The 13,479-nt window shown below is 61.0% G+C and overlaps 1 protein-coding gene across 2 annotated transcripts in view; it reads left to right on the top strand.

Moving 5' to 3' along the window:
- LOC140403708 (uncharacterized) overlaps window positions 1–13,479 on the top strand; it is a 364,979-nt gene that overhangs the window by 87,523 nt on the left and 263,977 nt on the right. For both annotated transcript variants that reach the window (XM_072491906.1, XM_072491971.1), the window contains exon 10: window positions 11,434–11,622. In XM_072491906.1, the coding sequence (XP_072348007.1) occupies window positions 11,434–11,622 (189 nt within the window). The remainder of the gene's footprint in view (window positions 1–11,433; window positions 11,623–13,479) is intronic.

Here is a 13,479-nt window from a genome sequence, read left to right as displayed (position 1 = left end):
TTTGGTCCATTGAGTCTGCACTGACTGTCTGAAAGATCACCCTACCATGGCCAACGCCCCACCCTATCCTAATAACCCCACCTAACCTTTTGGATACAAAGGGGCAATTTAGCACGGCCAATCCATCTAACCTGCACATCTTTGGACTGGGAGGAAACCGTGGAAGAATATGGGCGGCACGGTAGCACAGTGGGTAGTACTTTTGCTTCACAGCGCCAGGGTCCCAGGTTTGATTCCCAACTTGCGTCACTGTCTGTGCGGAGTCTGTAAGTCCTTCCTGTATCTGCGTGGGTTTCCTCTGGGTGCTCCAGTTTCCTCCCACAAGTCTCGAAATACGTGCTTGTTAGGTAATTTAGACATTCTGAATTCTCCCTCAGTGTACCCGAACAGGCGCTGGTGTGTGGCGACTAGGGGATTTTCATTGCAGTGTTAATGTAAGCCTACTTGTGATAATAATAAAGATTATGATTATTATTAACCCACGCAGACAAGGTCAGGTCCCGGTCACTGTCTGTGTGGGGTTTGTACATCTCCCCGATGTGCAGGTGAGGTAGATTGGCCATGCTAAATTGCCCCTTAATTGGAAAAAATAATCTAAATTTATATTAAAAAATATACACAAGGACTCTGCCCCCACAGCTCTCTGTGGCAAGGAGTTGCCTCCCTCCCTTTTTGAATAGGGGTGTCACATTGGCAATTTTCCAATCCTCTGGTACTTCTCCAGAATCCAAGGATTTTTGAAAATTACAACCAATGCAGCCACTATCTCTGTAGCTACTTCCTTTAGGATCTTAAGATGCAAGCCATCCGGGCCAAGGGAACTTTCTGCCTTTTGCCTCATTATACTAGTGATAGCATTTAATTCTTCCCCCCCCCAATATTCTTTAGTATTAATGGGATGTTCGAAGTATATTCCGCCGTGAAGACTGATGCAAAATATCTGTCAAACTCATCTCCATTTCCTTGTTCCCCATAAGTATCTCCCCAGATTGATTTTCTAAGGAGCCTATGTTCACTTTGACCTCTCTCTCTTTCTTTTTATATATTTAAAGAACCTCTTACTGTCAGTTTTTATATTCCATGCTGGTTTGCGCTCTTAAGTTTATTTTCTCTCTCTTTATTATCTTTTTAGTCCTCCTTTGCTGGATTCTGAATTTATCCCAGTCTTCGGCGTTATCATTAAGTTTTACCTCCTTATATGCTTTTTCTTTCAACTTAATACTCTCCTTAACTTCCTTGGTTATCCACGGTTGCTTTATCCCACTCAAAATCTTTTCTCCTTATTTTTGCTGAGAGTCATGAATTACCACCTTAAATGTCTGCCCTGCTTATTTACTGCTAATCTATCCGTCTAGTCCACTTTAGCTAACTCTTATCTTCATTTCATTGTAATTCCCTTTTTTGAAATTAAATACATTTATTTCCAACCCAAGTTTTTCACTTTCAACTGGACATTAAATTCTGACATGTTATGATTTATACTTCTTTAAACCTGCCTTATTATCCATTACCTGATCAAAGATAGCTTGTTCCCTGGTTGGCTCCATGTCATTCATTTCTCTAGGAAACTATCTAATGCACTCTATGAATTTGTTGTCCTGGCTACTCTTTCCAACTTGATTAACCCAATCAACATGAAGATTAAAGTCACCCATAATTATTGCTCTATTCTTTTTACATGTTCCCTGTTAATTTTATACCCTTTCCTACAGTGTGGCTACTGTTTGAGGGCCTACACACTACTCCTCCTGTAGAGTTTGGCGATGTGAGGGTTGTTAATCAGGCAAAAGGGTATGGTGTGTGGACCCCAGCCCCGATTAAGTCCTTTCTCGTAACGGCGAGCTGACTTGGGCAACCTCTCGTGCACCTGGGTTTGCTCAGGTGCTCCCTCTCGTGCACCTGGGAGCTCTTTTGTGCATTCGGGCTCACTCGCACAGGACCCCTCACTCGCCTGGGCTCCCCCGCCCCCTCGTTCACCTGGGCTCCCCTGCCCCCTCGTTCACCTGGGCTCCCCTGCCCCCTCGTTCACCTGGGCTCCCCTGCCCCATCGTTCACCCGGGCTCCCTCGTCCCCTCGCTCACCCGGGCTCCCTCGTCCCCCCTCGCTCACCCGGGCTCCCTCGTCCCCCCTCGCTCACCCGGGCTCCCTCGTCCCCCCTCGCTCACCCGGGCTCCCTCGTCCCCCCTCGCTCACCCGGGCTCCCTCGTCCCCCCTCGCTCACCCGGGCTCCCTCGTCCCCCCTCGCTCACCCGGGCTCCCTCGTCCCCCCTCGCTCACCCGGGCTCCCTCGTCCCCCCTCGCTCACCCGGGCTCCCTCGTCCCCCCTCGCTCACCCGGGCTCCCTCGTCCCCCCTCGCTCACCCGGGCTCCCTCGTCCCCCCTCGCTCACCCGGGCTCCCTCGTCCCCCCTCGCTCACCCGGGCTCCCTCGTCCCCCCTCGCTCACCCGGGCTCCCTCGTCCCCCCTCGCTCACCCGGGCTCCCTCGTCCCCCCTCGCTCACCCGGGCTCCCTCGTCCCCCCTCGCTCACCCGGGCTCCCTCGTCCCCCCTCGCTCACCCGGGCTCCCTCGTCCCCCCTCGCTCACCCGGGCTCCCTCGTCCCGCCTCGCTCACCCGGGCTCCCTCGTCCCCCCTCGCTCACCCGGGCTCCCTCGTCCCGCCTCGCTCACCTGGGCTCCCTCGTCCCCGGGCTCCCTCGTCCCCTCGCTCACCCCGACTCCCTCGGCCCCTCGCTCACCCGGGCCACCTCGTCCCCTCACTCACCCGGGCTCCCTCGCCCACCCGGGCTCCCTCGCTCACCCGGGCTCCCTCGCTCACCCGGGCTCCCTCGCTCACCCGGACTCCCTCGCCCCCTCGCTCACCCGGGCTCCCTCGCTCACCCGGGCTCTCTCGCTCACCCGGGCTCCCTCGCTCACCCGGACTCCCTCGCCCCCTCGCTCACCCGGGCTCCCTCGCTCACCCGGGCCCCTTTGCTCACCCGGGCTCCTTTGCTCACCCGGGCTCCCTTGCTCACCCGGGGCCTCCCTTGCTCACCCGGGGCCTCCCTTGCTCACCCGGGGCCTCCCTTGCTCACCCGGGGCCTCCCTTGCTCACCCGGGGCCTCCCTTGCTCACCCGGGGCCTCCCTTGCTCACCCGGGGCCTCCCTTGCTCACCCGGGGCCTCCCTTGCTCACCCGGGGCCTCCCTTGCTCACCCGGGGCCTCCCTTGCTCACCCGGGGCCTCCCTTGCTCACCCGGGGCCTCCCTTGCTCACCCGGGGCCTCCCTTGCTCACCCGGGGCCTCCCTTGCTCACCCGGGGCCTCCCTTGCTCACCCGGGGCCTCCCTTGCTCACCCGGGGCCTCCCTTGCTCACCCGGGGGCTCCCTTGCTCACCCGGGGGCTCCCTTGCTCACCCGGGGGCTCCCTTGCTCACCCGGGGGCTCCCTTGCTCACCCGGGGGCTCCCTTGCTCACCCGGGGGCTCCCTTGCTCACCCGGGGGCTCCCTTGCTCACCCGGGGGCTCCCTTGCTCACCCGGTGGCCCACTTGCTCACCCGGGGGCTCCCTTGCTCACCCGGGGGCTCCCTTGCTCACCCGGGGGCCCACTTGCTCACCCGGGGGCTCCCTTGCTCACCCGGGGGCTCCCTTGCTCACCCGGGGGCTCCCTTGCTCACCCGGGGGCTCCCTTGCTCACCCGGGGGCTCCCTTGCTCACCCGGGGGCTCCCTTGCTCACCCGGTGGCTCCCTTGCTCACCCGGGGGCTCCCTTGCTCACCCGGGGGCTCCCTTGCTCACCCGGGGGCTCCCTTGCTCACCCGGGGGCTCCCTTGCTCACCCGGGGGCTCCCTTGCTCACCCGGGGGCTCCCTTGCTCACCCGGGGGCTCCCTTGCTCACCCGGGGGCTCCCTTGCTCACCCGGGGGCTCCCTTGCTCACCCGGGGGCTCCCTCGCTCACCCGGGGGCTCCCTCGCTCACCCGGGGGCTCCCTCGCTCGCCCGGGCTCCCTCGCCCCCTCGCTCACCCGGGCTCCCTCGCTCACCCGGGCTCCCTCGCCCCCTCGTTCACCTGGGCTCCCCTGCCCCATCGTTCACCTGGGCTCCCCCGCCCCATCGTTCACCTGGGCTCCCCTGCCCCATCGTTCACCTGGGCTCCCCTGCCCCATCGTTCACCTGGGCTCCCCTGCCCCATCGTTCACCTGGGCTCCCCCGCCCCATCGTTCACCTGGGCTCCCCCGCCCCATCGTTCACCTGGGCACCCCCTCGCTCACCTGGGCACCCCCTCGCTCACCTGGGCACCCCCTCGCTCACCTGGGCTCCCCCTCGCTCACCTGGGCTCCCCCTCGCTCACCTGGGCTCCCCCTCGCTCACCTGGGCTCCCCCTCGCTCACCTGGGCTCCCCCGGCCCGTCGTTCACCTGGGCTCACCTGGGCTCCCCCGCCGACTCGCTCACCTGGGCTCCCTTGCCTCCTTGCTCACCCGGGCTTCCTCGCTCACCCGGGCTCCCTCGTCCCCCCTCGCTCACCCGGGCTCCCTCGTCCCCCCTCGCTCACCCGGTCTCCCTCGTCCCCCCTCGCTCACCCGGGCTCCCTCGTCCCCCCTCGCTCACCCGGGCTCCCTCGTCCCCCCTCGCTCACCCGGGCTCCCTCGTCCCCCCTCGCTCACCCGGGCTCCCTCGTCCCCCCTCGCTCCCTCGTCCCCCCTCGCTCACCCGGGCTCCCTCGTCCCCCCTCGCTCACCCGGGCTCCCTCGTCCCCCCTCGCTCACCCGGGCTCCCTCGTTCCCCCCTCGCTCACCCGGGCTCCCTCGTCCCCCCTCGCTCACCCGGGCTCCCTCGTCCCCCCTCGCTCACCCAGGCTCCCTCGTCCCCTCGCTCACCCGGGCTGCCTCGTCCCCTCGCCCACCCGGGCTCCCTCGTCCGCCTCGCTCACCCGGGCTCCCTCGTCCCCTCGCTCACCCGGGCTCCCTCGTCCCCTCGCTCACCCGGGCTCCCTCGTCCCCTCGCTCACCCGGGCTCCCTCGTCCCCTCGCTCACCCGGGCTCCCTCGTCCCCTCGCTCACCCCGATTCCCTCGGCCCCTCGCCCACCCGGGCTCCCTCGCCCACCCGGGCTCCCTCGCCCACCCGGGCTCCCTCGCCCACCCGGGCTGCCTCGCGCACCCGGGCTGCCTCGCGCACCCGGGCTGCCTCGCGCACCCGGGCTCCCTCGCTCACCCGGGCTCCCTCGCTCACCCGGGCTCCCACGCTCACCCGGGCTCCCTCGCCCACCCAGGCTCCCTCGCCCACCCTCGCTCACCCGGGCTCCCTCGCTCACCCGGGCTCCCTCGCTCACCCGGGCTCCCTCGCTCACCCGGGCTCCCTCGCTCACCCGGGCTCCCTCGCTCACCCGGGCTCCCTCGCTCACCCGGGCTCCCTCGCTCACCCGGGCTCCCTCGCTCACCCGGGCTCCCTCGCTCACCCGGTCTCCCTCGCTCACCTGGGCTCCCTCGACATCTCGCTCACCCGGGCTCCCTTGTCCCCTCGCTCACCCGGGCTCCCTCGTCTCCTCGCTCACCCGGGCTCCCTTGCTCACCCGGGGGCTCCCTTGCTCACCCGGGGGCTCCCTCGCTCACCCGGGCTCCCTCGCTCACCCGGGCTCCCTCGCTCACCCGGGCTCCCTCGCTCACCCGGTCTCCCTCGCTCACCTGGGCTCCCTCGACATCTCGCTCACCCGGGCTCCCTTGTCCCCTCGCTCACCCGGGCTCCCTCGTCTCCTCGTTCACCCGGGCTCCCTTGCTCACCCGGGGGCTCCCTTGCTCACCGGGGGGCTCCCTTGCTCACCGGGGGGCTCCCTTGCTCACCGGGGGGCTCCCTTGCTCACCCGGGGGCTCCCTTGCTCACCCGGGGGCTCCCTTGCTCACCCGGGGGCTCCCTTGCTCACCCGGGGGCTCCCTTGCTCACCCGGGGGCTCCCTTGCTCACCCGGGGGCTCCCTTGCTCACCCGGGGGCTCCCTTGCTCACCCGGGGGCTCCCTCGCTCACCCGGGCTCCCTCGACCCCTCGCTCACCCGGGCTCCCTCGTCCCCTCGCTCACCCGGGCTCCCTCGCTCACCCGGGCTCCCTCGCTCACCCGGGCTCCCTCGCTCACCCGGGCTCCCTCGCTCACCCGGGCTCCCTCGCCCCCTCGCTCACCCGGGCTCCCTCGTCCCCCCTCGCTCACCCGGGCTCCCTCGTCCCCTCGCTCACCCGGGCTGCCTCTTCCCCTCGCCCAACCGGGCTCCCTCGTCCGCCTCGCTCACCCGGGCTCCCTCGTCCCCTCGCTCACCCCGACTCCCTCGGCCCCGCGCTCACCCGGGCTCCCTCGCCCACCCGGGCTGCCTCGCACACCCTCGCTCACCCGGGCTCCCTCGCTCACCCGGGCTCCCTCGCTCACCCGGTCTCCCTCGCTCACCTGGGCTCCCTCGACATCTCGCTCACCCGGGCTCCCTCGTCTCCTCGCTCACCCGGGCTCCCTCGTCTCCTCGCTCACCCGGGCTCCCTTGCTCACCCGGGGGCTCCCTTGCTCACCGGGGGGCTCCCTTGCTCACCCGGGGGGCTCCCTTGCTCACCCGGGGGCTCCCTTGCTCACCCGGGGGCTCCCTTGCTCACCCGGGGGCTCCCTTGCTCACCCGGGGGCTCCCTTGCTCACCCGGGCTCCCTCGACCCCTCGCATACCCGGGCTCCCTCGTCCCCTCGCTCACCCGTGCTCCCTCGCACACCCGGGCTCCCTCGCTCACCCGGGCTCCCTCGCTCACCCGGGCTCCCTCGCTCACCCGGGCTCCCTCGCCCCCTCGCTCACCCGGGCTCCCTCGCCCCCTCGCTCACCCGGGCTCCCTCGCTCTCCCGGGTTCCCTTGCTCACCCGGGGGCTCCCTTACTCACCCAGGGGCTCCCTTGCTCACCCGGGGGCTCCCTTGCTCACCCGGGGGCTCCCTTGCTCACCCGGGGGCTCCCTTGCTCACCCGGGGGCTCCCTTGCTCACCCGGGGGCTCCCTTGCTCACCCGGGGGCTCCTTTGCTCACCCGGGGGCTCCCTTGCTCACCCGGGGTCTCCCTTGCTCACCCGGGGGCTCCCTCGCTCACTCGGGCTCCCTCGACCCCTCGCTCACCCGGGCTCCCTCGCTCACCCGGGCTCCCTTGCTCACCCGAGGGCTCTCTTGCTCACCCGGGGGCTCCCTCGCTCACCCGGGCTCCCTCGACCCCTCGCTCACCCGGGCTCCCTCGACCCCTCGCTCACCCAGGCTCCCTCGTCCCTTGCTCACCCGGGCTCCCTCGCTCACCCGGGCTCCCTCGCTCACCCGGGCTCCCTCGCTCACCCGGGCTCCCTCGCTCACCCGGGCTCCCTCGCTCACCCGGGCTCCCTCGCTCACCCGGGCTCCCTCGTCCCCTCGCTTACCCGGGCTCCCTCGCTCACCCGGGCTCCCTCGCTCACCCGGGCTCCCTCGCTCACCCGGGCTCCCTCGCTCACCCGGGCTCCCTCGCTCACCCGGGCTCCCTCGCTCACCCGGGCTCCCTCGCTCACCCGGGCTCCTTCGCTCACCCGGGCTCCCTCGCTCACCCGGGCTCCCTCGCTCACCCGGGCTCCCTCGCTCACCCGGGCTCCCTCGCTCACCCGGGCTCCCTCGCTCACCCGGGCTCCCTCGCTCACCCGGGCTCCCTCGCTCACCCGGGCTCCCTCGCTCACCCGGGCTCCCTCGCTCACCCGGGCTCCCTCGCTCACCCGGGATCCCTCGCCCCCTCGCTCACCCGGGCTCCCTCGCCCCCTCGCTCACCCGGGCTCCCTCGCTCACCCGGGCTCCTTTGCTCACCCGGGGGCTCCCTTGCTCACCCGGGCTCCTTTGCTCACCCGGGGGCTCCCTTGCTCACCCGGGGGCTCCCTTGCTCACCCGGGGGCTCCCTTGCTCACCCGGGGGCTCCCTTGCTCACCCGGGGGCTCCCTTGCTCACCTGGGGGCTCCCTTGCTCACCCGGGGGCTCCCTTGCTCACCCGGGGGCTCCCTTGCTCACCCGGGGGCTCCCTTGCTCACCCGGGGGCTCCCTTGCTCACCCGGGGGCTCCCTTGCTCACCCGGGGGCTCCCTTGCTCACCCGGGGGCTCCCTTGCTCACCCGGGCTCCGTCGCTCACCCGGGCTCCCTCGCTCACCCGGGCTCCCTCGCTCACCCGGGCTCCCCCGCTCACCCGGGCTCCCCCGCTCACCCGGGCTCCCTCGCTCACCCGGGCTCCCTCAACCCCTCGCTCACCCGGGCTCCCTCAACCCCTCGCTCACCCGGGCTCCCTTGTCCCCTCGCTCACCCGGGCTCCCTCGCTCACCCGGGCTCCCTCGCTCACCCGGGCTCCCTCGCTCACCCGGGCTCCCTCGTCCCCTCGCTCACCCGGGCTCCCTCGTCCCCTCGCTCACCCGGGCTCCCTCGTCCCCTCGCTCACCCGGGCTCCCTCGTCCCCTCGCTCACCCGGGCTCCCTCGTCTCCTCGCTCACCCGGGCTCCCTCGCTCACCCGGGCTCCCTTGCCCCCTCGCTCACCCGGGCTCCCTCGCTCACCCGGGCTCCTTTGCTCACCCGGGGGCTCCCTTTCTCACCCGGGGGCTCCCTTGCTCACCCGGGGGCTTCCTTGCTCACCCGGGGGCTCCCTTGCTCACCCGGGGGCTCCCTTGCTCACCCGGGAGCTCCCTCGCTCACCCGGGCTCCCTCGACCCCTCGCTCACCCGGGCTCCCTCGCTCACCCGGGCTCCCTCGCTCACCCGGGCTCCCTCGCTCACCCGGGCTCCCTCGCTCACCCGGGCTCCCTCGCTCACCCGGGCTTCCTTGTCCCCTCGCTCACCCGGGCTCCCTCGCTCACCCGGGCTCCCTCGCTCACCCGGGCTCCCTCGCTCACCCGGGCTCCCTCGTCCCCTCGCTCACCCGGGCTCCCTCGTCCCCTCGCTCACCCGGGCTCCCTCGTCCCCTCGCTCACCCGGGCTCCCTCGTCCCCTCGCTCACCCGGGCTCCCTCGTCTCCTCGCTCACCCGGGCTCCCTCGCTCACCCGGTCTACCTCGCCTCCTCGCTCACCCGGTCCCCCTCGCTCACCCCGGCTCCCTCGTCTCCTCGCTCACCCGGGCTCCCTCGTCTCCTCGCTCACCCGGGCTCCCTCGACCCCTCGCTCACCCGGGCTCCCTCGCTTACCCTGGCTCTCTCGCTCAATTGTGGGGAATGCCTCGTTGATGGACCTGCGCAACATCTCTCACTCCCTACACTGGCCTGGGAGTTTTGGACATCTTACTGCCAAGGAGGAATTTGGGACACTGATGAGATGCGTTTCCTCACTCTGCACTGTCAGCGATTTCTGATGTTCCGGTTGAGGGGTTGGGCGAGTGCTGTCGCTGTGACTCTGCTGCTCCTTGTGGCCACCCTAGCCTGCCCTGCCTGCTTGACCTCTTTGCTCCATGAAGGAGCTGGCGCCTGCGCGTAAGGGCAAGAGAGAGAGAGAGCATGGGCAAAGGTAGAGAGAAAGAGCATGATGCGAAAACAAAAGAGAAGCCACTCACCTCCACACTGCTCGCTTGCTTCTCCTCCAATCAGAGATTCGTTCCTGAATTTGTGAGACTAGTGAGTCTGTCAGCAGCAAATTTGGGAATCAAAATACAAGGATACAACAAAGAAGCCATTCGACCTGCCTGGTCTGTATCTGCGTTTTTGATCCACGTTGGGCAGCACGGTAGCATTGTGGATAGCACAATTGCTTCACAGCTCCAGGGTCCCAGGTTCGATTTCGGCTTGGATCACTGTTTGTGCAGAGTCTGCACATCCTCCCCGTGTGTGCGTGGGTTTCCTCCGGGTGCTCCGGTTTCCTCCCACGGTCCAAAGATGTGCAGGTTAGGTGGATTGGCCATGATAAATTGCCCTTAGTGTCCAAAATTGTCCTTCGTGTTGCAGGGGGGGGCGGGGGGGGGGGGGTTTATTGGGTTATGGGGACAGGGTGGAGGTGTTGACCTTGGGTAGGGTGCTCTTTCCTGGAGCCGGTGCAGACTGGATGGGCCGAATTGCCTCCTTCTGCACTGTAAATTCTATGATAATGTTCTCCCACCCATTTTCATCTAACTCCATCAGTGTACCCTTCTATTTTCTCTCTCATGTTTACCTAGCTTGCATTAAGTGGGTCAATTCTATTTACTTCACACCCCTTGCAGTAACAGGGCCCTCATTTTAATCACTCTGAGTTAAGAAGTTTCTCCTGAACTTTATATTGGAATTATTAGGGCCTGCTTTATATTTATGGCCCCTAGTTTTAGAATCCCCTACTAGTCAAAGCATTTCCTCTAAATTTACCCGATTGAACCCTTCCATCATTTTGATGACCTCTATCAGGTCATCTCTCGGCCTTCTGTGACAAGATTCAAACTTACCGGATTGGTGAGTGGGGGTTCGGAACTCCCAAATCCCGATAGGGTTCGGAAGTTTCCACTCAAACATGGACTGGGAGCAGGCGGTGCTTCGGTATTGTGAAGGAAAGAAAAATAAATGGCACAGATACCAGATCATGTGACTGGGAGCGGAACAATAGTCCAAGGAAGGGGACAGGAAGCTGTCTCAGTTAAAGAGAAAGAAAGAGAGGAGCAATGCAAGAGACTCCAAGCAGATAAAGGGCGGCAGTTGGAAGACTTTAAGTAATAGGAGCTTGGAAGAAGCTCAAAAAAGGCAGCCCAAGGCTGGTGATTCTTTGCTGTGAGCCATTGAGGCCAAAGTAACACTTTGGTGCTGTAATGTTCTATTTGGTGTCGCTGAAGAGCTGAAATTGTGCTTGTGCGTTGGTGCTGGAGTGGAATCTCGGGGAACGGAATCTTGGGAGAGATGAGATTGAAACCCTACGAGTTGGGTTATCGATGAGGCTGTCTGAGTTGGAATGACTTTTGGAGAGAATTCCAAGGCAAGATTGTCAAAGGTGAAGATTAGAATCCCTCGTGAGAGAAACAGAGTTTCGGTGTTTACTGATTTCTGGGTGGGTTGTTGAGAAATCGTGGATATCTGTCTTAGTCACATCTGCCATTTATTGTGCAGCATGCTGTTTGACCATGTTAACTGTTTCTCTCTTCACAGATGCTGTTTCAGAATTTTCTGTTTCAATTATTATTATTATTACACATTATTGTTCAAAGACAGTAATGCAGAAATTCAGTCAAAGTTTGATGTATGGATTTGATCTTGCCATTTATTCTTTTGAGACTCCATTTACAGTTCTGAATTTGTTAATGAGGTTGATTGGTAGCACATCCATTGTTGTGTGCCATTAGTCAAATGGTGAATTCTTTTTTTTTTAAATGTAACCAAGCAGGATAATCTATAAAATGCCATGCTGTTATGTTTAAAACGATGCGTTTCGACAATTTGGTTGAAAATTATACATCAGCTACTCAGTAAATGCTCAATTTTTGAGAGGGTGCTAACGTAGTTGCTTTATGTTGATTATCCAGGGGAGTTTGTGAAAAGATTGCAAAAAAAGTTTCAGGATGAACTTGCAGCTGTTGGTGCAACGGCTGAAGAGACCATCTCTAACATTCGCACTGTGAGGACATTCTGTAGTGAAAAGAGGTCTGAAGAACTGTATGACACAGGAATACATAAAAGCTATCTGATTGGAAAGAAGTTGGCTCTGGCAGAAGGTAATGTTCTGTGTACTTTTTTTCCTTTATGTTAAATGATTAATTTGCAAAGATGCTTTAATTCCATCCACAGTTATGTATGAAGATCCCTTGTATCATGCTGATCTTCCGTTTTTTTTGTATCCATTGACTGTTAATTCGTTCAGCTCAGTGGGAGAAGGTGTTGCTATTAAGAGCATTAATAAATATTTCAGAGTTCAGTTATTTAGGAGCGGCAAGGTGGTGCAGTAGTTAGCACTGCTGCCTCACGGCACCGAGGACCCGGGTTCGAACCTGGCCCCAGGTCACTGTCCGTGTGGAGTTTGCACATTCTCCACGTGTCGGTGTGGGCCTCATCCCCCACAACTCAAAAATGTGTAGGACAGGCGGATTGGCCACGCTAAATTGCCCCTTAATTGGGAAAAAAAGAATTGAGTACTCTAAATTTATAAGAGAAAAAGAGTTTAGTTGTACCCAATTTTATTTGCCATGGTTTTTGTGGCTGGGGATATGAATAGATTTTTGACAGTATTCTTCAAAACAAACCATAAAATGATTAAATGTTGAACCTTTTGAAGTCTGCCGTTATACTTACCCGCCTGCTCACCATAACCCTTAATTCCTTTACTGTTCAAAAATCTATCTATCTTTGCCTTAAAAACATTCAACGAGGTAGCCTCAACTGCTTCACTGAGCAGGGAATTCCACAGATTCACAACCCTTTGGGTGAAGTAGTTCCTCCGCAACACACTCGTAAATCTGCTCCCCCTGATTTGGAGGCTATGCCCCCTATTTCTAGTTTCACCCGCCAGTGAAAACAACCTCCCTGCTTCTATACTATCTATTCCCTTCATAATTTTATATGTTTCTATAAGATACCCCCCTCTCATTCTACTAAAGTCCACTGAGTATAGTCCCAGTCTACTCAGTCACTCTCCATAAGCCAATCCTCGCCACTCCAGAATCAGCCAAGTGAATCACCTCTGCACTCCCTCCAGTGCCTACACGTCTGTTCTCAAGTAAGGAGACCAAAATTGTGCACAGTACTCCAGGTGTGGGCTCACCAGCACCCTATAGAGCTGCCACACAACCTCCCTGTTTTTAAACTCCATCCTTCTAGCAATGAAGGACAAAATTGCATTTGCCTTCTTAATTACCTGCTGCACCTGCAAACCGACTTTTATGCAATTCATGCACCGAGGTCCCTCTGCACAGCAACATGCTGCAAATTTATATCACTTAAATAATAGTCCATTTTGCTGTAATTCCTGCCTAAATGAATGACCTCACATTTACGAGCATGGTACACCATCTGCCAGACCCTTGCCCACTCACTTTACTATGTCACTCTGCAGACTTTCAGTGTCCTTTGCACACTTTGCTCGACCACTCGACTTGGTGTAATCTGTGAACTTTGACTCATTACACTTCAAATCACCTGTGTAAATTGTAAACAATTGCGGTCCCAATACTGATCCCTAAGACACACCAGTAGCCACTGATCGCCAACCAGAAAAACACCCATTTATCTGCACTCCTTGCTTTCTGTTAGCTAACAAATCCCCTATCTGTGCTAATAAATTACCCGTAACGCCGTGCACAGTTATCTTAGGCAGCAGCTTTTTGTGCGGCACCTTGTCGAATGCCTTCTCTAAATCCAGATACACCACATCCACCACGCTTTTAATGTCCTCAAAGAATTCCAGTAAATTTCCAAGTCCTCTAGGGCCTTAGCCCGCTCCCTGTCTCTGTAATCTCACGCAACCCTCCCAAGAAATCTGTTCCTCCAATTTTGGTCATCTGTGTATCCCTGATTTTCATTGCTCCACCAATGGTGGCCATGCCTTCAGCTTCCAAGATTCTCTTCTCTTTTAAGAT

Source organism: Scyliorhinus torazame, chromosome 1 (genome assembly GCF_047496885.1).
Source record: "Scyliorhinus torazame isolate Kashiwa2021f chromosome 1, sScyTor2.1, whole genome shotgun sequence".
Classification (NCBI taxonomy): Eukaryota; Metazoa; Chordata; class Chondrichthyes; order Carcharhiniformes; family Scyliorhinidae; genus Scyliorhinus; species Scyliorhinus torazame.
Note: the sequence above shows the minus strand (reverse complement) of the source record. Positions and strands in the feature narration are given on the sequence as shown.